The 23,393-nt window shown below is 40.4% G+C and overlaps 1 protein-coding gene across 1 annotated transcript in view; it reads left to right on the plus strand.

Moving 5' to 3' along the window:
- FBN1 (fibrillin 1) overlaps positions 1 to 23,393 on the plus strand; it is a 252,818-nt gene that overhangs the window by 190,591 nt on the left and 38,834 nt on the right. Inside the window, exons 43-53 of the mRNA XM_036841971.1 lie at positions 770 to 841; positions 4,339 to 4,464; positions 7,362 to 7,484; positions 11,137 to 11,262; positions 13,147 to 13,263; positions 14,077 to 14,205; positions 14,783 to 14,902; positions 17,510 to 17,635; positions 21,425 to 21,574; positions 21,920 to 21,985; positions 22,262 to 22,378. Of these exons, the coding sequence (XP_036697866.1) occupies positions 770 to 841; positions 4,339 to 4,464; positions 7,362 to 7,484; positions 11,137 to 11,262; positions 13,147 to 13,263; positions 14,077 to 14,205; positions 14,783 to 14,902; positions 17,510 to 17,635; positions 21,425 to 21,574; positions 21,920 to 21,985; positions 22,262 to 22,378 (1,272 nt within the window). The remainder of the gene's footprint in view (positions 1 to 769; positions 842 to 4,338; positions 4,465 to 7,361; positions 7,485 to 11,136; positions 11,263 to 13,146; positions 13,264 to 14,076; positions 14,206 to 14,782; positions 14,903 to 17,509; positions 17,636 to 21,424; positions 21,575 to 21,919; positions 21,986 to 22,261; positions 22,379 to 23,393) is intronic.

Raw genomic sequence — 23,393 nt, forward strand, 5'->3', positions numbered from 1 at the left:
TTTGGAAACCTTTTACTAATTTTCAGTAGGTTTGACCCACAAGGCAATGGCCATCTTGAGCTTAAATTGATACCATGCTATACTGGTTACACTCATGATCTGGAATTACAGAATCGCAGAGTTAAAAGGGACCACAGGTGACATTTAGTGCATCCTTTATTATCAACTTTGATGAATTCAGGTGAAGGAGAGAAAGATAAAGGGTCGGGGGGAGGGAGAGAGAGAGAACAAGAGAGCTGCACCAAAAGAAATCCAGCTCCAAAACTTGAAGTAATGAGGTAAGTTGGTTGTTTGACGTGAATTAGTCATTAATAGACCTCATATCAAGAACTCAGCTAGATTTGCCACAGTCTCCCCCAGTCTATCGAGGAAATGGCTTTTGTATACATTCGTTAAATCCTAGATCCCTTAATGCAGAGTGGAAAGAGGCACTCATGCCAGTCCCTGGGTTCAGAGCTGAACAACATCCTTATAGAGACCCAGATTCTACAGGCAAGATCATACAAATGAGTGGCGTATGATATAGAGACCTCTGCTTCTGCCTCATTATTACATCAACATGAGGTCACTTTTCCTTCAGTGTTTGTCTTAAGGAGAAGTTTACACCATCTGTAGGAATTTTCAGATAAATTTTTTATTTTAAATTTTTCAAAATACAGGTAAATACCTTTCAAGAATGGATACAAAGTAATTTTGTTCAGCCTAATTATTGCTCTCTGCTGACCCCTATTCCCACCCCGCTCAACCCACCTTTGTTCAATCACTGCAGATGAATTTGCTACACTCTGTGGAAGTCAAAGGCCAGGCTTCGTCATCGACATTTACACTGGTTTACCTGTTGGTGAGTTATGATGCCTTTGTTGGAACTTTTTGTCTCTGCCTTTGTGTTAAGAAAAGGAAATACACACTGTTATTTTCTCAGTTTGCTTTTTTTTTCTTAGAAGGAACAAATCATTAAACAGTGCCATTTAGCTTTATTGAAACTCTGATTCTTAGTTTGAAACAAACAGTACAGACACCCTGTGTAGCTCCACCTAATTGGCAGCAGCATTTGTCGGTCATGATTAAGGGGACTGGAAAGCTTTTCACAGAATTACAATCAAGCTTAGTCAAACCAACCCTAGGCATCAACAAAGAGAGATTCTGGGAGTAGGGCCAGTTGACGTTTGATTTGACTATAATTCCCAATCCTTCCATCTGACTAAGACCTGAGTTTAATATGACTGTTCATACCAATCCTTATGTGTAGGTGGATCAATATTATCTCACATAGAATCTCCTCAGGTCATCCGCTTTGGGATTTTTAGATGTGAAATTAAAAAAAAAAAAAAAATCTTTCCAATCTGAGGCCCTGTCTGGTAACTGGAGCAGACACCACTGCGGTGCTAGTGAAGCTTATGCAAGATTCAGAAGTATTGCACAGCGTTCAGCCAATGGAAGTGATGCCTTTGTGGTTTAAAACCAAATAACATGAAAGCAGATGGAAAGCTACTGCATTCTCAGAGTCTTTCCCCAGTGTGATTTATATGGCTCCTTAGATGCCCCTGTTAATTCTGAGCAGTTGTGTCTAGTAGCACACATCACCACTTGGTCTGTTCCATCTTATTCCTAATAAGTAAACTGAAATCCACATCAGCCTTTCCAATGACCTTGTTTAAGAAAACAAGGGTCTGCTCCAGCAATCAGCCTGGCTCTTTTAGTGCCAAATACATATGGCTCCGTAGCCTAGTCAACATCCAAAGAAACTTCATGATTTGGAAAGAAAACCTGTTAAATGGCATTGGCCTGAAACACCCGGCTCTAGCTGCTTTGTTTTTCCCCTTCCCAAAACAGATCTTTTCATCTCCTTAGAATCTCTGATCTGAAGATAAGCGGTCTTTAATAGTAGAGTCCATCGTTCTCCGTGGATGGACCAGGCGTGTACCCCAGCAAGGCCTACCTTCTAATGTTGGCAGCAGGCAAAGACTCAAAATAGCATGAACAACATCCACTAATAAAACTGGAAAGGCCTCAGACATCGTCTAGTCCACATCAGCTAGGCCTTGCCTTACCGTTGAGGGGACAGAGGCCAAGACAGGGGAAGGGACTCAGCTGAGGTCACCTGGCTAATTAATAACAGAGCTGAGACCAGAATCCAGTCCTGACTCACAGCTTGCTTTGCCGCTAGCTCTTGAAAACTGGAAATGTGATAGTTAGCAGTATACTTATTGTTAGCAAATTCCAGCATGACAAAATATTTAGATGACTGAGAAACTTTGTTTTATTTAAGCTTTATACTCTTCTTCTGAAAGGTCTGAAGATTGTTGGCATATAGAACCCATTCGTGTGGGGTTAAAACTATAGCAAGTTTATTAATCTTGTCTTTAAACATAAACTTTTCCAAGTTGCAGTTCAAATGGAATCCAGACAGGAAAAGAAAATATAATTTTTAATATATGCTTTTGCTCTTTTATGCCTAACAATGGCTAGAAATTTGACCCAGCCTGTTATTGTTAAACTTGAAAATACATCTCTTATATTTAAAACAAATGAACGTGAACATAACATTTCATGTTTTAACCCGTACCTAGTTCAAGAATGTCTGAATTTTTTTTTTTTTTTTTGCTTTTTGCTGATAGTTCATAGTTGTGATATTTCTTTGCCTAACTTTTTAAGAACATGAATGACAAATGTGTGAAAAATCTAAAACATAATTACTTGTATTCAAAATGGAAATATACCCTTTGATATTCTAAGCTGGTTTACTTCCATTAAAGAGGTCAATTTGTCCTCAAACAAAATCAAGCCCTTTAGAAAAAGGTCCAACGTAAGTCCATGTCCTGTCAAATTTCTCCTTTAAAACAGATTGGCTTTAGGGTGTGATTCTTCTGAAAGCTCTTGTGAGTTCCACTTAAGTCTATAGCCATCTTCTTACAATTTATGCAAACAAAGTATCTTGCAGAGGCTCCTGACTGTGATATGTAAAGGAAAGCATCTCAACAACAATAACAGAAACCTAACGGATTGGAAAGACCAAAGCTTTACATTCCCTCCCGGCTTCTGAAGTGTTTTGTGAAACTCTGCCAGAGGGCTGGTAGAGGGGCCCTCTGGGAATAACAAGCACTTCGCTAACGGTTTTGTGAAGATTGTTTGACTGTGGAAAAGCATACCAGAGACAGGACAGCCTGTTAGCGGATTCCTGGTATCGAATCCCAACTCTGCCTCCTGTTGGCTGTACGGTCTTTGGCAAGTTCCATGCTCTCACTTGGCCTTAGTTCCATCATCTGCATCATGAGGATAGTCAGAGTACCTAGAGACCATCTCATAGGGTGGCCCTGATGATTTGGTAACTAAATCCAGGTTAAATGTTTGAGAAATATACCAGGCATATAGCAAGGGAGACACTACTGTTACTGTCACTGTTACCGTTATTATCCTAGAGGACACTGAATGGTCAGAAGTTCAGAGCAGGTCAAACAGCGAGTGGACCCACCAGGCTGGTGAGGAGACCAGACTTGCCCACGTGGCTCCCTCACCAGCTGGCCAGCCTGCTTTAGCAGCCTGGGTCCTGGCCCTGCTCTCACTCCTGCTTTGGTCCTGTTTTAATGCTCACCAACCCCACTTCCAGGTACTGGCTCTTCATTGAATACATTTTAATTGGCACTTAACATTTGTCAGACAGTGTACCAGGGGCCGGTTAACACCATAGCGTAGAAGCCAGCCCCAGCGCCTGGGCTTGGGAAGCCACGGTCTACTGTGACAGTCCTTCCTTGGTGCTTGCTCTGTCTTCATGGTCAGCCCAGGCCCAGCTTACATCCCCAGACCTGACTTAACCTCCTTTCGAAAGCCATGTGAAGGAGAAAGGGGGTGTTGAAGTGGAATTTGGAAGATCAGAGTTGGCCGTGACCATGGGCTCCTCCTCTGTTCTTCACCAGCTCTCCTCTCCCATTCTAGACCAACACCACCACACACTTGGGGTAGAGAGACCACTTTCTCTTGGCAGTCACTTTTATTCTACTCATCTGGTGCACAGGGCCCGGTGGGGACAAAGATGGCTCCTACCTGGACAAAGCCGATGTTATAAAACAAAACCAGAAAAACAGATAGTCAATCAGATAGACACATGCGTGTCTGACACGCAGTCTAGTTATCTCAATTTGCCGTTCACTGACGTCCCCGCTTCCATCACCACCCCAACACACACGCAAGCATGTACACACACATACACACGCACTTTCTCTTCTTTGGCTTTAGACCTTACATAGAATGAATTAGAAGCAGCTGACTTCCAATTCCAGTTTACCCTGCAGAGGGACCACGTGCCGTTCCGTCACTCACACGTACCTGCTCTGTTTCTAGATATCGATGAATGTCGGGAGATCCCAGGGGTCTGTGAAAATGGCGTGTGTATCAACATGGTTGGCAGCTTCCGATGTGAATGTCCAGTGGGCTTCTTCTATAATGACAAGTTGTTGGTTTGTGAAGGTAAGAGAGGCTGTCACTATATCGCATCCAGAAATGAACCACCCGATGAGCTACATACCCACACACACACACGTGGTCAATTTCACAACATTGGAATTTCAGAAATCCATCAAACTCTAGCAGTAGTGAGGGGCACCATGTGGATCAACAGACATTTCATGTAAAAATTCCCTAACACGCAGCGGGGAAAGCAGGATGTCCATTCCCCAGCCCTCTCCCCCCACACACAATGTATTAGATTTCCCAGCTGATATGGAAAAGCCTCGAGATCCCGGGTGTGTCCGATAGATGGCTATTGTTTCACATTGCTTGAAAGTGAGCATGAGTGGTGGGCAGTCATCTTGAGCTGAACCTCAAAATCAGTGTTCTCTTCCAAACGGAGCCTTTGCTCCTCCCAAGTGAAAACAAGGTTAATGCAAATATTTCAAATGCATGAGAGAATTCCAAATGGCAAGAACAGCAAATTCGATTTTATATGAAGAATGTTGGCATGCGTGCAAATGGTACTTTTTTCATTTTCAAATTACCTCCGCTTGCCATGTGTTTGTGCTGTGATTCTGCGCATTCCTTACCGCACTTCATATTTTTCCGACATCTGGGGAAGATAGTGTTCTTTTACATTTTAGTAAAAGGGACGTTACTGGTTATTAAATATACCATGGGCCCTAGGACAGCTAGAATAATTTTCTATTTAATACTTAAACTTAGAGCCTCTAGCAGAGTTTTTGTTCATGTTAGAAAGGCTTATTGCTCCTTAGAGCATGTATTAGAGCACATAGGTCAACATTTTAATATTAAAAAAATCTTTTTCTCCTAAACTGGGGACAACTTATAGACCATGAGTCAAGTTACAGCCCCAAGCACATGCTTGTTAAATTCTCCTCACCAGGCTTTCTGTTCCTATGGCCAAGTTGGCCCACGTCCCTTCCTCTGCCTGCTCTGCGGGGGAGTGGGAACAGGGTGACAGCAATTCCTGGCCTTCCTAAGGAGATAGTCATTTCGGGCTTTGGTTCGGGCCCTGGGCTTCAGGTCGTCAAGGATCAGGTGTGGGGAGGAGGCACGATGTGGGAATGGAGAAGAAAGCCCACAGCAGGTGACCTTATAGTGCGAGAGGTGGTTGCCTGCTCATAGCCACTGTCTTCCACCTGTCGTACATGCCTCAGGATGTCTGCCGCCTTCTGTGGCATCTCCCCTTCTCTTCCATTCAGAGCTGGTTACTTTACCCAGGTGCCTCTTTGGCACTTAGATCTGCTGAAGCAGCAGCCGTTGGCCAGAAACCAGAGGCAAGGCCACCCAGGGCCACCACGTCAACCTAGACCTTGCTACACACATGAGACTGAAAACCTACAGCTGCACCAGCGTAAGGCACTTTGCTGTCAGGGTAGCATTCAGTGGATATGGAGATTACAAAGCGCTCCAACTTTCGGTTTCCGTTTCGTAGGATATCCATCTTCAGGGTGAATGTTTAATCCAGGGTCAGCTGCTTCCCAGCACACTCTTAGCTCGCAGAATCAGAAAAGGAAGGTTGATTTAGTACATGCCTCAGCCAGACTGAAATTGGAATGGATTCCAGAAGTGATTTAGGGAGGATCCATGTGTCTGCCCTCCCCAAGTGTGTCTATAATCAGATGTTAGGCATCTGATGCATTACAGAAATGCTGGTCTGTGACACCGATTGGCTTCTCCAACTACACAAGGTACCCTCTGTGTTTCTGTACACCCTTCATTAAGAGCAGGGCAGGCCTGGTGGGTGAGGTGGTGCTGGGTCCTGGGTCCTGGGTCCACTGTAACCCAAGGTAGGCATATTCTGCTTCTGTATCTGTTGTACAGAGAGGCACACCCCATATTAGACGGTAACTCCCACTGACTGCCAATAGTCCTGAGGTTTTCCCACCACAAAAGCACACACCTAGGAGGCCTAGGTTGATGTATTTGCCGCCCCCTTGTGGGAACTTCTTTGGCTGAGCCGACTTCTGCATGAAACCCCAGTACTGGTGCTGGGCTGACTCCCACCTGTGTTACAGGCTATTCCCTTTACTGGATTTAGACTGAATTAGAATGTTTCATAAGAGCAGGGGAAGGGAATATGTATTTTGCCCCATGCTATAGCCTGGACCGTGCAGTAACTTTTGCAATGCCATGAATTTGAACTGTATTAGGTAGCTGTTAAAATTTTTAAAAGATAGACAAACAACTCCCTGAGCGTAGTCAAAGCCCTGGAGCACACAATATCCATTTTATTCTTTCCTTTGATAGTGAGCGTTTGGTTATTTTCAGTGGTTTTATGTGCAATCTCTCATGTTAAGTCTCCTTGATTTGACTGCCATGTGGCAGAAACTTAAGCAAGAGCCTGTGCAGCCCTGCAGTTCAAAGCACTGTCTGTGGACCAGGAGCACCCAGCATCACTTGGGAGCTTATTGGAAGCACAGAGTCTCAAGCCTCTCCCCAGACATGCTGAATCAGAGATGCCTTTCAAAAAAATCCGAAGTGATTCATATGCACATTAAGGTTTGAGATGCTCTGCTCTGCAGACCTCACAACCTTCCAGACAAAAGCAACCCAACTGAATCCTAAAACCCCCAGGCTTTGAGCAAATACAAGATTTCCTAGGATATTGGTCTATACCCGTATCAAGTCCTGGCCCTTGAAGCTGAGTTTCACAGCTTTTTCTAGACATTAGCAGCATTAGAAGCCATGTGTGGTGATAAATCAAGTATTTGCATTTCTGAAAAATATCTGTAAAACAGAAAAATTAGAAAACAAATTTTCCATCTTCCATGGTTTGTTCAGTAGAACCGATCAAAACAAGAAAATATAAATCCACGTTGTGTGAGTGGCTTCATCAGCTTGACACCAGATTCTGCCCTCCCTGTAATTCAGTTCTCTCCTGCTTGTAGATATCGACGAGTGTCAGAACGGCCCGGTGTGCCAGCGCAACGCGGAGTGCATCAACACTGCGGGCAGCTACCGTTGCGACTGCAAGCCCGGCTACCGCTTCACCTCCACAGGGCAGTGCAATGGCAAGTAGTCCCCGCCGCCCAGCGCCCACCCGACGGGCCAGCCCCATTGAGCTGCAGATACCTGGATTTCTTTGAGATGGTTAGGTTGAAGAATACATGACTTCTGAGTTGTAGTAACTAAACTGGGAAAAAGGGAAAATTGTTGAAATGTCTTCACACTTAGCTCTTTTCTCCCTTTGGAGGTGTGACGTTTCCAAATTTGCCTCTCTGCTGCCCTGCTGCAAACACCCACTCCCACAAATGCACACACACACATACACACTCCCTAACTGGTATTCAGGACCAAATACTTTTTTTTTTCCTTTCACATAATCCCCCTGGAGTGGGTGAGGTTGTCACCATTCTGGCCACATACCCCAAGTCTAGATGGCAAAGCTCTCCTGAGCTGGGCCAGATTAAACTGCACAAACCAAGGAAAAAGAACCAACAGTATCACTTTTTCTCCTAAACAGCTTACACGACTGAGGGCAGCAAACGTTGAAAGCCTTTTATTTGCTATGTCACCTACAGTAAAATGAGAAACTATCCGCGAGAGGTTAAATTTTTTTGCTGTTCCCGTTTGTCAGGGATGCGGCAGAAATAAGAAGGATGATCGTGCTACCAACTTAAATTGATGGTAAAATTATTAGGTATCTGATAGTATCTTGTAGCCAGTGGTGTGAAAATAAAAACACTGGTGTTTCAGCCCAGGAGGAAAGTAATACCTCAGAATGATTTTCATCTGAGTTTTTTAGTAATTATAAATCACTGTATATTTAGCAAGGAGGTCAGGAAGAGTGTGTTATTTTGCTTCTGGCTCATTTCACAAGGAATTTCCTGGATATTTTATGCATTTGTGAATGAAACAACACCAAGGAACGTAGTCAGATTTTCCTTGGATTTCCTTGCCCACCAGTGATTAAGTGGTGGGAAGTGCACTGCTTTCCGTAGGGTATTTTGCATTGTTTTATGAGACTTTGGTGGGAAGAGGGTGTAATACCAGAACAAAAACTCGTTTTGAGAATCAAGACTTGTTTTGGGGGTTTAAAGGAACATGTGCAAGTATTTAGCATTTTGTCAGCAGAGCAGTTGTTCTCCTCGTACTGAGAAAGAAAACAAAACAAAACAGGACAGGAAAAGTGAGGACGTCTCTGATATGAGTCACAATGCCCTCATGAAACTTGGCACTCATACCACTTCCCTGCATTTTGCTTGTAATTTATATTTATTTGAAACTGCGTGAAATAATTCCAATCAAAATAAGGAATTGCTGATAATATAGAACATGTCATTTCACACCATTTCATGCTCAGGCAAGATGAGGGAACAACTATTTTATACATCAAGACAAGACGTCCAACCAGGGCCTGCTGGGGCTTAAGCCCTGTCATGTTTTCTTGTAGAATAGTAACATAAATAAAGCTCATCCAGCGTTAACCAGCGATAAGTACTGTGAAGGAGTGTTGTCTGTAGCCAAATCTTCATTTCCCTCATTCATCGAAATCCTCACAAGAAAGGGAATGTACTTGAATTTGAGTTTTGCAGCTATTCAGCCTCTGGGGCTGAAGACTTCACTCTGGAAATGTCTTCACTTACATCTTACTTTTAAAATCTTTTAAAATGTCTTTAAATACTGTCCTATACATGGCATTTTTTCAGACATATTGTAAAATACTCCTGTCTTCCTGTGTTTAAGATGAAAAGAACTAAAATTTCCTTATCATAATAAGATTTTTATTTGAATCCATAAGTACATCATTTCAACAGCTGGCCATAATACCTGCATTGTTGCTGAGAGATTTTTAGAGAACAGTTAGGTATCGAAGCCGAGGATGCTGGTCTGACCTGAGGAGGTGTGGCATTAGAGCAAATGCAGCCCCCTTCTGAAATGTACTGCCCAGCTAAAGACATATTCTTCCCAGCCATTTCCTCATGGTCTCCTCTCTGTCTGCTGACTGTGTGGGTGTTTTCCCCCAGTACCCTGTTTAAATCTCCTACCTCAACCTCAGACAGAACCTTCTGGGAGTTTAAATCTTGGTGCCTGTAGAAACCTAGTTTTCTGGTCTCAATACAAAGTGAATTTCACAGTTAAGTTCTCTAGAACTGTAACTTTCTCTTTCACCAGTAGAACTGCAAAGAAATCCACGTTTCATTTTTTAAAAATCATCATGAAATAGGCAACGTAGGAAAGAAAATTCCTAATTGAGGATCCCTTTCTAATAAGATTCTTAATGCTCTCCATTTTCTGTGGGTCCCAGAGATAAGACAGACCTGGTCCTTGCATTCTCCCAGATCCATATTACCAGAGGTTACCCAAGGTTTGGGCCAACCCTCCTCAAAATCAGCTCCCTCCACAGAGCTTGGCAATGGAAATCAATTTCCTCTGCCTATCTCAGGGAGCAGCTTGCTCATTTTAAATCCGTTTTCTCTGATGGGAATAATCCTAATTTGTTCACTAGCATTTCTGCATAGGTTAGCCGTAGCTCCTAAGCTACTCTATCCCAATTTCCCCTCTTCGTGATATACTCAACCCCACCTGAGACTTTTAAAGGATATGGTGATTCATCAACTCTAAATGTTTTGCGTATTGGAAGGAAGTAGTTCTAAAAATGGCAGCCTGAGCACGTGAAATGAAGGGAATATACTCTCTCCTGGCTTGGGCACAACTGCTTTGTGCAGCAAAAAGTGCCTGTTCCCAGTTGCCATCTTCTCAGTAGATAGGGCAGGCAAACAGCAAGTGTGGATTATTCAGCTGAGAGCAGGGTGCTGCGGTGCTCTACAACATCTACACCCAAGGTGGCATTCTGCCATTTGCTTTCTTTTGTGACAACAGGAAAATCAGGATAACGCAGTGCCCCTAGAGTTAACATTTTCCCTAAACATAGACTCTTGAGAGCTTTAGAAAATGAGAGGCATAAGTAGGCATGTAATTATGTCACCTGTGGATTCCTGCAACAAATTTGGCCCCTCAGATAATCAGATTTCAGGAGAGCATCACTTGATGACAGATATAATTTAAAGCCTAAAGACTGGCAGAAGCAAGATGAGAGGGCTTCCTTCTGAAAGAATATGGATAAAAAAGAAAGAAACATCATTAGGATTGTCAAGTGCTGAAAGGAGCCATGTGTAGACAGGAAGACTTGGTTCAGATGGAACAAATGGTTATAGGAGTGAGACACAATAATGATGGGTAAGTGGAACAAGGGACGATGCAGGCTGTCCATCATGAAAACCTATCTTAGCAATGGGATTTGTTTGATTTAAATTTCTAGAGGAAGCCATGAAGCTTCCATGATTTGAGGCACCAAATCTTGACTAGACAAAATACTTCAATCAGTTACACAGTCTAGGATACTGCTTAGGCAGATCATCAAATGGATTACCTACCCGTTTGGATTTTTCTTCCCCATTCTACTTCTAAGTCTTCTCATCTTTTAAAAGATCTTTTTGGATACTGCCCCTGTTTTTTCATTGCTTGTGTATTGTTAATATGGTCTGAATGTACCCAGTAAATGAGAGTAAGTTTTAACCAATTTTGAGTCAAAAATAAATATGTCGGCATCTGTTTTACTGGCTTAGTTTAGAGCTAGGATTAATCCTGAGAGCAATACCTAGAAGTAAGTTATTTCATTTGATTTTGTCTTCTAAGTTTTCACTTAATTTTTATCTACAGATCGCAATGAATGTCAAGAAATCCCCAATATATGCAGCCACGGACAGTGTATTGACACAGTTGGAAGCTTTTATTGTCTTTGCCACACTGGTTTTAAAACAAATGCTGATCAAACCATGTGTTTGGGTGAGTATGTGACTATCATTTCATTTTTTCTTCATAGCCTATTGAAAAACTCATTTGTATCTGAATATATTCAAAGTTAACCCTAAACCTTTCAGTAGTTTTTTTATTTATAAAATAAAAACAGAAGCAGGTGTGTAGCATTAATATCCTTTGGTATTTAATCTTTAGTAATCTGAACATCATAAACCTCTTTCTTGATAATCATTTGGCTGTCAGTTCAGAAAAACTTTTGACTAAGAGATAAATTGAGAAAGATATTAAGACAAAAAATTACTATTTATTAATGTTAAAAGCCTATTATTCTTTTATAATATTTCTGTGTCCTTAAAGACAAATTTACAGATCATTTTCCTAGGGGAAAAGAGCTCAAGAGTTTAAACCTCTTCCTTGGTCTTAGTACTGAATCAGAATGTTGATTTAGAATAAACTTCAAATATGTAATCAGTCAATTTCTCTCTTTCCCTCCTTTCTGTTTCTACTTTAAAGCAACATCCATTAAGTCTTCTGGGGACTTCATGAACATGAATCAGTTTCACAGCTGGAAAAAGAACAATCAATAGAGTAATGTTTCAAGTGCTTGCCTTTGGCTGTAATTGGCTTTATCCATTAGGGAACATTCTCATAAAGTCTGGTCATCTTCAGAGCAGATAAGTTTTAAGTTGAAGATTATAATAGGCCCTGCTCATCACTGGAGAGATAATCCCTACATATCAAATGAAGCCCTGCCCAACTTTCATTCTCCCTCTTCCATCTGAATTATCTAGAACCCTCTACCAAAGAACCTGCCCAACTAAAGAACTTCACTTGCTTGGCTAAAAATGAATCAAGGCAGAAGTTTCTGACTCCTGGCAGGGTGACTCATCTGGATGCACTCTTCAACCACAGACACACATGTTGGAGTCACACTGGGCTCAGCAGTAGCTTCTTGATTTAAGATCACAGATAACTTATCTTTATGTCCAAAATTTGAAAGGAAAGGAAATCCTAACTCTAAACACTACATTTTGCTAATCTGAGGTGTTCCCTTCCACTCCTTCCCCATCTCTTTGTCCTTGCCCTCCTCATTCTGCCTGTTGATATAACAAACCAGCAATATCAACTTTTTTCATTTTAATTTCTTATTTCCTCCTTAATATAATGTACACCTACTCTTTACGAGAAAAGACGATAGCCGCTGTCACAAGATGCAAAGACACGTAAGATGCCAAAACAGCTTTACAAATAGTCAAAGTGAAAAGTCATAGACCAATAAAAAGACAAAATATACCGCAAGAGAGGAGCCATATTAGGGGCCATCACATTGGGATAGTTTAGAAGGGAGATAAGTCACCATTTCATGGGAGTGGTCGTGGGTTTTTAGGGGTGGACTGGGAAAAAGAAACATGTCTAAAATTCCAGGTGAGTTAGAAAGCTAATTTATTTTGTTGCTGATTTTGGGGTAATATCAGGTGACTCACTGCTTTTTGGTAAACTTGAGTGAGAATCTTAAAGGCTGAAGTTTGCCAAAGGTGGCAGTGAATCAAGACCCAGATGCGCACAGAATTTTCCATTTCCAAGTGAAAGTATTTGAGAAAAGTGGCAAGGGTGGAGAATTCTAGAAGTAAATAGAATGAAATAGTTCTTGTCCACTTCTCATGTCCTTAGCTTGCCTCCTTTCACATGCCAACCAAGGAAAGGATTTTCTCCCAAGGCTTAGAACCTTGCCTTTTGCTGGTTCCTCACAGGGAGCTGCCGCTGCTGGAACTAATACCAACATCGAATCTAGAAGTTCTCAGCCTACGTACGACATTTTGTGAACTCTAAAATGCCTTTTAACCACAGGTAACCACATACCCTCTTCTTCTGTTAATAATCATGTTTTTCTATGTCCTTTGTTCCTGCTAGACATAAATGAGTGTGAAAGAGATGCCTGTGGGAATGGAACTTGCCGAAACACGATTGGTTCCTTCAACTGCCGCTGCAATCACGGTTTCATCCTTTCCCACAACAATGACTGCATAGGTGCGTGTGCAAAACAGTCAACCACCAAAGGAAGGCAGTTTTATGTGTGTTCTTTGTAATTAGCATCATCTCCAGCGTGCTGGCAATCTTTTTTAATATATGCCATCTTATGCGTGACAAGTGGTTAAAAGAGTTGTTAAATACAATGTGCTAATTGTCAAGTATAGTTACTACATCTATTACTTTTATTAATATACTCATTAGCAGCTATAATTTTTATGTCTACTATGCTGCGAATTAAATACATTTCAAAATAAATCGAATCTGTTTTAAAACATACAAAAGCTATCCTTTGTATAGAAATTACGTAGTTCAGGAGCAGTGTGGACCTACTTGTCTAGATGTTTCACTATAGCCTCCCCTCAAAGAAGTTAAAATTCTTCTTATAAAATATGCTATATTATTCACAAGCAAGGGTAAGGAACCAAATTTCGTATTGTGCTAGAGGCTACTTTTATATACTTCTGATTACAAGAATACTTAATAGTACCCTCAGCTGTATTGTGTATTAGTAATTCAGTTTTAACCTTTAAAAATGAAACCTAAAGGATGATCAAGGTGAAACTCATATAAAATCCTAATATAAATGATCAATCTCTAATTAGTAGAATTATGTCATCTTGTTAGGTTCCGATAGGTGAGTAAAGCCAGGTCTATTGTTATAAACTAGATCATATTGGAATTTCTTAAGTCTGCCTGAGCCAGCAAAGGCCACTGAAATTCAGTATAAGTATTTTTCCCTTTAAAAGTTTTGATCATTGATGGGATTATGACATTTTCTTTGGAACATATCAAAGGATATTTTTTTGGCAGATGTTGATGAATGTGCAACTGGAAATGGGAACCTTTGCAGAAATGGCCAATGCATCAATACAGTGGGGTCCTTCCAGTGTCAGTGCAATGAAGGCTACGAGGTGGCTCCAGATGGGAGAACCTGTGTGGGTGAGTGCTGCTTCAGAAAGACCCTCCAAAGGTCATCCCAGAGACCACTCCAGGAATCACGCAGTCTCTATCACAATCCTTCCTTCAGAAGCCTGGAGGAAAAAGATCAGAGTAGAAGTACACTAATCCTGCCTGTATGTGTGTATGGTATATATACCACTCTTCCCCTTTATCTTTTAAAATTAAGTGTTTGTAATTACAGAAACAGTTACAACGTTCAATGTAACAGACAGTTAAATTGTTCTATAAACAACTGTAATTCCCTTTCTTTTATTCTTTTTCTTCAACATAGCTTTGTGGTAAGCTCCTCAAAGGATCTTCATACCCATTGTCTTTTCACGTGCTATGCTTTCCTGGAAAGTAGATCAAATAAAATATGGTTGTTAGATACACTGCACACTTCTGAAAGCTAATAAAGCTGATTTTTATTGAGCTGTTAGTTTTTCTCCATGGTAGAGTTTGTGGACTTTAGATTTACATATTTCTTAGATTTTATTCCAGTTTCTTTCAGTTTTAGTTGCTTGATGGAAATCATGCTAGTGGGAACCTCTTTCTTCTTTTTCCCTTTTCTTTGCAGATATCAACGAATGTCTCCTAGAACCTGGAAAATGTGCACCAGGCACCTGTCAGAACTTGGATGGGTCCTACAGATGTATTTGTCCACCTGGATACAGTCTCCAGAATGACAAGTGTGAAGGTAGGAGGGCTATCAATATTTGCAAATTAGCAGTATTGGTTACTGCACTGACATTATCAAATTTTTGAGATGGTGTGATGGTGTCTTCATTTTGGAATACTTTATCAGAAACAAATCCAAGGGTAGGGTATGACTTATGGGCTCAAAATTAGATGGTGAGACAGGAACATCAATTCTCATGCTAATCTCTGATGAAGCTATTTTGCTCTGTGTATATGGATGGTCACATGACCCTGACACTTTTCCAATATACTTTTATGCAGCTGGTAAAAAGTTCTGGATTACATGTTTTTAAGTGCCAATGGGTTGCAACTAAACATAGCTTCCTGATTCCAGTTAAAATCTTTAAGTGACCACATTCAAGGTTGGATGAATGTGGCTATATAATTTGTCTATGTTATTTTGACTTGTAGAATGGTAGAAATGTGTAACTACAAATAAATTCTCACCAAATTTTATAGTACTGCATTCCTCAATACGTATATCATTGCATTAAATGAAGGACATTAATTGCCAGAACTTCATTAATGAATAGGGTGGAAAGGACTTTTAAGAAGTCACCTAGTCCATGCTCCCACCTTTAAACAAGTCTGCATCTAATCCATAATGAGTAGGAATTGTCCACTTTTAATATCATCAATGACAAATGTTTATTATGTATCTAATTTAACTCTCAGTCAAGAGATAATATTCTAAATGAAAACACTTTTATCAAAATTAGACCTAAATACAAATTATTGTGTTATTTTACTTCTATTAGAGATCAGCTTTATTCACTCCATGATTAATGCAAAATTACCCTAAAATGAACAGAATGAAAATGTATAGAAAGAAAAATGACTTCCAGAATAGTTCATGAATGTGTTCATTCTAAATCTTTGTCCCTACCCTTATGAAGTTGGCACCTACAGTTTGATTTCTACCGTAACAACAACAAAAACAAAAAGGAGACATCTGAGCATTTTTACAAAAGTTGACTTTTAAGCAAAGGTTGGATGCCGGGGTGGAGGGAGTGTAGGAATGGAGCAATTCAACCATCAGCAGCAGTTCAGATAATAAGCCACAGGAAACATGTTGCAACTATAAATGCAACATAAGAACATGAAATGATGAAGAAGCTAGTTTTGCATTGTACAGGAAGATACTTTGCACTGCACATTTCTAGAAAATCTATTGTGTGGTATTTACAAAATTAAGTCAAGATAACAAAGTTAATATCCTAACTTCCCTTTAGTTGGACCTCGTGGGAATAAAGCTGTGTAATGCGAATACATTTTGGTGTGGGTAGAACTCATTGCACAAACCTGAAAATAAAGAGTCGCAAGATAACAAGGGGTATCTGTTTCGTTGAAAAAAAAAAACTTCCATAAAAATAGCATGGCTCAGAATCAAGACTTACCTCTTTTTCACTACAAATTCCTGCTGAAAGTCAGGGAAAAAGATGGGTACGTCTCTTGGAAAGAGTGGTCATACTTTTTCCACAAGTAGGGTCATCATGTAGTTCACTGACCAAACCAAGACAATTTTGAGGAGGGCACTATTAATAATGAGTCCAGGTCAACAGGCATAAACTAGGACTCTCCCAGGCAAACTAGAACATACTCAAGCCATTGAAACTTCCCTGCAAACCATCCTTAATTACTCCTTTACAGTAGATAAGGTATATTAATATGCTAAAGGAAACATGCCACAATTATGTGTGTCAAATTCCTATTATCTATATGATAAAAGAAAAACTATAGTCTATACACAGAAGATATTTTTGTGTCTTCAGACAAATTAAACTGCAAATGAGAGACAGGAGCCTCATCTCTTGTGATATCTTTAGCTTGTATTGCATAGGATTATTTTCATGAGTACTAGTGTCCTGGTAGAAGTCATAGTTTTAGGATATTGTAGCATGGGATATTGGGGAAAGGCACTGTGGATAGATGGGTGGAGGGGAACAAATTTGGTTCAAAGGCCTACATCTCTCACGGGGTAACTCATTGGCAGCACAATTAAAATTTCAGAGCGTCTGCTTACTGTGTAGTGGTGAAGTCAGACTCTATAGAGTTTCTTGCTTCTTTCCTAGTTTAGGGTGGTATGAAATTACTCCAACTTTTCTAATTATCCAAGAAATTCAGTCTGGGTAAAAGATGTTTCTCACTGCATCCCTAAGAAGGCACTTGCAGAGTCCATTTTTACAATAAGAACCATCAAAACTAGTTTTTTAAAAGTCATCACAGGGACCTCCCTGGCGGTCCAGTGGTTAAGACTTCACCTTCCAATGCAGGGGGTGCAGGTTCGATCCCTGGTCAGGGAGCTAAGATCCCAACATCCTCGTGGCCAAACAACCAAAATGTAAAACAGAAGCAGTATTGAAACAAATTCAGTGAAGACTTTAAAAAAATGGTCCACATCAAAAAAATCTTAAAAAAAAAAGAAAAAATAAATAAAGTCATCACAGCCTAGAAGTCCACTCACAGCATCACGATACAGGAAAAATCTTCATTGTTAGAAGAGTTTTGAAACTCAGTTACACTTTGTACTTTTACATTGTGCATTTAGTATCCGATGGTGTCTCCATCATGTTTTGACTTTGTTTGACGCATGTACTTCTTTTAGATATTGATGAATGTGTTGAAGAACCAGAAATTTGTGCCTTGGGCACATGCAGCAACACTGAAGGCAGCTTCAAATGTCTGTGTCCAGATGGGTTCTCCTTGTCCTCCACTGGAAGAAGGTGCCAAGGTAAGTGCTTTTGACTTTTGACTTTAGACTTTCATTACTCTGTGTTTATTTGTTGTGGTTTTATTTTTTAAACATGGCGAAGTTTTGATTCTTTGTGAAAGAGAAGATGGAGTGTTTTCATTCATCCAGACGTCTAATGATTACCATATGTCAGAAAGTTCATTTTTACTTTTAAGGTTAAAAACCCATCCATCAAATTATGGTTGCTTGTACAACAACTGTCCTGGCACTTTAAACCTGTCTCTCCCCCTGGGAACACAGATGCTGATAGGTCAGTCAGCAGGGGATCAGCCATGAGCCACTGAACATGGCAAAGCCTGGGGGAAGTTCAGTTACAAGTTCTCTGCCTCTGAAGAGGTAACCTCTATAAATATGGGCCAAAACCTAGACTTTCAGACAGAAAAGTGCAGATTAACTCACGTGCTCCCGGGATATAATGCCTATCTCTTACATCACAAGTTTTCTAAGAAAACAGAGAAATAAATGTGAACCGACCAGGATTCTTGCTGGCCCACAGTCTGTTTTCAGGAATGATACTTGTGAACTTAAAAAAAAAAAATCAAAAGGGGAGCCTGAACTTAAGCATAACACAGTTTATTATGTCTCAGCAAACTATTCAGATTTTACTAAACAATCAATTGTGTGTGTCTGTCTACTTATACAGACTAGTTTAGTGAATTCAGGACAAAAAAAAACACATGCAAACAGACATATCCTCCCCCCCACCCCCGTCCCACCCCCTTCCGGTGGTTTTTTTGTTGTTGTTATATTTTTTTGTTCAGTTTTTTTTCCTTGGTTGTTTTGTTTTGTCTTTTGCTTCCATATTACCAAGTAAGAGGCAATGAATATCATTTAAGATTCCAAATATTGGGCTTAGGGATCTCAGCCTTGCCATTTATAGCCCAGGGCAAGTCATTTAATCTTTTGGAAGCTCAATTTTCATATTTCTTATTTTTAAACAACAATAAGAATACCCACCCAACCAGTCTTATTGAATACGTGAAAAAGCTTTGTTCATTTCTGAGTCCTTCATAGGCTCTTGCTATTGTTGTTCAAATTGATTAACTTTGTACTTTTCAACGGGTCATTTGGTCACCTAATATTTAGGGGTGTGAAGGGGGAGAGTTGAGAATTCTCTGTTGGTTTGATCCTGTAGGTAGCTACCAGAGGCCCACGTGGATTTCTGGGTTATGGGTGGGATGGTGCTTGATTCAAGCAAATATCCTGTCTGTATGGTACAGACAGCCAGATAAATTCTAACTCCTACTCCCTTGTTTTTGTGTGCCTTTGGCTTGGCCGAGTTTGGAAAGAAAGCAGTGAGAAACCAGGTGTGAATCTGCCGATGTGGCAGGCCAGAGGAAATTCATAGGCTATTAATTCAATTTGCACTGGCCTGTCACAGAGCAAGCTAACGCTGCAGGAAGAATCAGCCCAGCTGTGAGCAGCCCTGCCACATGCTCAGCTCCAAGAGGCAGAGCCAGAATTGAGGAATGCAAGCAGGGAAAGTGACTTTTGTAGCTCTGATGAAATTTCAAAGGTCATTAAGGCTCTTTGCAGATAGACCAGTACACAGGCAACCTAGCAAGCCCTCGTTAAAGGATGTGGGCATGCAAAACTCTCTTTCCTGATGCAAGGCACCTTTAATTAAAAAACAAAACCAATCCTAGAGGATCATCACAAGCAAATGTAAATCTCCCAAAGAGCACAGATTTTGCTAGAGCCAGGGCATTAAGAGCTGGGTTTTTATTGTAAGATGACAAATTAGGAGTCAGGCTTCTGTTGACCATAAAATGAGAAAATTCCACAGAACCACAGATAATGTTTTTGAAGGAACAAATGTGATATAGGACTCAGGTGAACAGACCCTGGCACCTAAAGGCCACAGATGTAAATGAGCCACTCCCACTTACAAAGTTCAGTGAAGGGAATTTGTCACTTAGGCTCACTCTAAACTTCATACCTAGATTTTTTTTTCCCGGGGTGAGGTGATAGAGCGGTGTTGGGGAGCTGGGCTGGGGTATGGAATAGGGTCAGTAATGAAAGGAGAAGAGAGTGAGAAAATTAACAGACCAATACTAGCACATGCATGTATCTAGGTTTAAAAGAAACATTACAAGCTGAAAGACAAAGGAGAGAATTGAGTTTTGATATAATTGTTGAGACATTTTTGTGAGTAGTCATTAAATTATATCTTAAGACAGTTGTAGGCATAAATAATAAAAACTGGACCAATAAACACAAAACACTGTATGTGACGATGAACTTGAAGAACAAAGCACATCAAAAGGTGTCCTTCAAGAAACTACAATTTGTTAAATCTTGACACTTCTCAGCAAAGCAACCATTTAAATAGCAGAGATACTGTGGGACAAGGATAGGCTTTTATTGCTCTTCACCTTCAGAAGAATAGTTTGCTGAAAGGTGCCTTTCAGGTCCCAGCCATAATGGATATGAAAATGGAGTAGAAACTAGAGAGATAGTTTATCTAAAAGAGCTGGTAGCCATGAAGAGTTCAACAAGTTCATTGGAGAGGTCAACAGAATTTGACTTATTGGAGCCTGGTAAATGTGGTTGACTGATTGATTGATTGATATTTTTCCTTTAATTCATAAAAAGTTTTCTGCAATGATCTTTGGTAACTCAGTTATTCTTGCCTTGTCTCCTTTTCCGTGAAATAAAAGATGGTGAAATTGTCTTAACTGAAATCATAAATGGCTATAATAATATGCTACCTGGAATTGAAAACAGTGACAGGAGAGAGCAGACCTGGTCATACATAAAGAAAGGGGGATTGTGCAAAATGGATATGAAAGCATTTCCTTAAAACCTGCAGATTTTAGCCTCTGTGTAACTCAGAGGAGTTTGCAAAGCTTTGGAGGTCAAATTTGAGGGAAAACATACTCCAGGCTCTTGGATGAGCTCACTTTTTAGAGTCACCCACTTTGCTCTATAAGAAATGGAAAAGTCAGTTACCAAAACTGTCAAGCAATTTTGGAGACTGTTGTAGGAACTAGATCCCAGCCCCATGTTCCATGTTGGAGTTACCAAGAAATAACTGATGTTAAAGAAATATATTCTTTGGAAGAACAATTATTCTCCTTCACATCCACCCATCTCCCTGTCCTCCTCTTTACCTTCCCTCTCTCTGTGGAGCTAAATAAGCTTCTGTGTGTGGGCAAGTGTGTACACACACGTGTGTAAAATCTGCAGAAAACCTCACATATATTTTGTAGACAGAAGCTGCGTGAGTAGCTGCTTCAGTGAAATACCATTGAGTTGTATTTTTGCCAGTCCACAAAATTGCCACATCTTTATTTGCTCTATGCCTGGAATCTGGGGTTTTATTTTGGCTCCAGGGCTTAGGGGACACAGAATAAACAGCATAGTGTGATATCACAGTGAGTACTAGAACTGGGAGGTCTACCTTAACTTGTGCTTGCTAAATGTTATACCATCTCTGAATGTCTCCACCCTGAAGTCACTGATGACGTCAGCATTGAAATGTGGCAGTGTTGGTTTTTATTATTCACATCATGTTATTTTGGAACATCGGATAAAATGAGAAATAATAAGGTAAGAGCCACATAGATTTGTTCATCAGCTCTCACTACAAAAGTTACTTACCACTCTAAAGATCTCAGCTCAATTACTATTATAATCACTTAAAAAGTGTGACTTTAGTAATGAGAAGGGATCACATTTAACAGGGTGGATTGTTTCTTACTCAGTATTATACAATAATGACTTAGTAGGAAAGCAGCTGAGGGGTCTCTTGAATTTGTGCTGCAGATTTGCGAATGAGCTACTGTTACGCGAAGTTTGAAGGAGGAAAGTGTTCATCACCCAAATCCAGAAATCACTCCAAACAAGAATGCTGCTGTGCCTTGAAGGGAGAAGGCTGGGGAGATCCCTGCGAGCTGTGCCCCACTGAACCCGATGGTATGTCCACTATCTGCATTTCTCTTTGGCCATTCAAGGTACAGGCTGTAAGATTGTAGACCTTCAAAACGTAAGGCAATTTAACTGTAAGTCCAACTAAAATGTTCACTAAAATTATCTTATCTCAGGAGCTAGGTAGTTATTTTCTTCTGAACTACGTTAATACTCAAAGCTGCCCAAGTAGTAGGTACACCAGCTCTGGGAGCCTTGTTATCTTTCTCTGGTTTCTGGGCTTGGCTTGTTCATCGTGTTCCAACACGCGCAGCTTCCACACAATACTTGGGGAGGAGCCTATAGTTAATTGCCTTTGGCCCACCTATTAACAAGAGTTCATCTCCATCACAGAGGCCTTCCGCCAGATCTGCCCCTATGGAAGTGGAATCATTGTGGGACCCGATGATTCAGCGGTTGGTGAGTGGCTTGTGCTGGATTCTCAGCATTTCTTAATATTTTCAACCAGCCTCTTCCTTGTCCTTTCTCTAGCTGTTATTTCTCCACATTTATCTTGGAAAATTAAGCTCTTTTTTTTTTTTTTTGGTCTTTTCACTTAGATACCAATTGTATTATTGTATTGCATGTTAATATTGCAATACTAGATATTTCATCAATTAGGCACTGAAATGATAATATATCTTTCTGTTTCCAAAAATACATCGTTATTCACTATGTTTTCCTCCTTTGCTTAAGATATGGATGAGTGCAAAGAACCTGATGTCTGTAAACACGGGCAGTGCATCAATACCGATGGCTCCTATCGCTGCGAGTGTCCCTTTGGCTACATTCTGGAAGGGAATGAATGTGTGGGTGAGTAATAAAGCGGTTTCTGTTATTGGGATTTTACAAATCAGAAATTAAGCTATTCAGCATTCACGCTAGGAAGAATAAGTACCAAGATGGGACAGAAATAAGTTTTATACACTTGTTCACATATCATTCATCTAGCAATACCAGCTGAGTCCCCACCAGGTACCAGGCACTGTGCTAGGTTCTATGGCTACCGTAGTGAACCAAGCCAACATGGTCCTTCCTTGCATGGACCTTACAGTCTGATGAGGAGGGCACTGAACACATTTGAAGAGATAGTAGAAAGGACAGCGTATATAATGAAAGCCTTTGTGAAATTTAAAGGTAAAAAATTGTTAATGGTCATCATCTTATTCTCTTAGTATGTAAAACACAAAATTTACCCAAATTTTGTTACAGTTAGTACTATGAAAGGCTGTGTACCCAGTGTACATTCCTCTTGTTTTAACCCCCTTATGAAAATTTCAAAGAATGGTTCCTACGGCTGATCTCTGACCTCTTTTATCTAAGAAATCCAAAGCCATTCAGTGTAACCTAAATTAATAATGGCATAAATGCTGAGGGTTTGTCTGTGTCCGTTAGAAGATGTTCTTTCCATATAGGGAATCAGGGCATGAGGTTTTTGTTTGTTTGTTTGTTTTTTTAACACCTTTATTGGAGTATAATTGCTTTACAATGGTTAGTTTCTGCTTTATAACAAAGTGAATCAGTTATACATATACATATGTTCCCATATCTCTTCCCTCTTGCATCTCCCTCCCTCCCACCCTCCCTCTCCCACCCCTCTAGGTGGTCACAAAGCACAGAGCTGATCTCCCTGTGCTATGCGGCTGCTTCCCACTAGCTATCTATTTTACATCTGGTAGTGTATATATATGTCCATGCCACTCTCTCACTTTGTCACAGCTTACCCTTCCCCCTCCCCGTATCCTCAAGTCCATTCTCTAGTAGGTCTATGTCTTTATTCCCATCTTACCACTAGGTTCTTCATGACTTTTTTTTTTTTTTTCCTCTT

The sequence above is a fragment of the Balaenoptera musculus genome, chromosome 2, assembly GCF_009873245.2.
Source record: "Balaenoptera musculus isolate JJ_BM4_2016_0621 chromosome 2, mBalMus1.pri.v3, whole genome shotgun sequence".
NCBI lineage: Eukaryota > Metazoa > Chordata > Mammalia > Artiodactyla > Balaenopteridae > Balaenoptera > Balaenoptera musculus.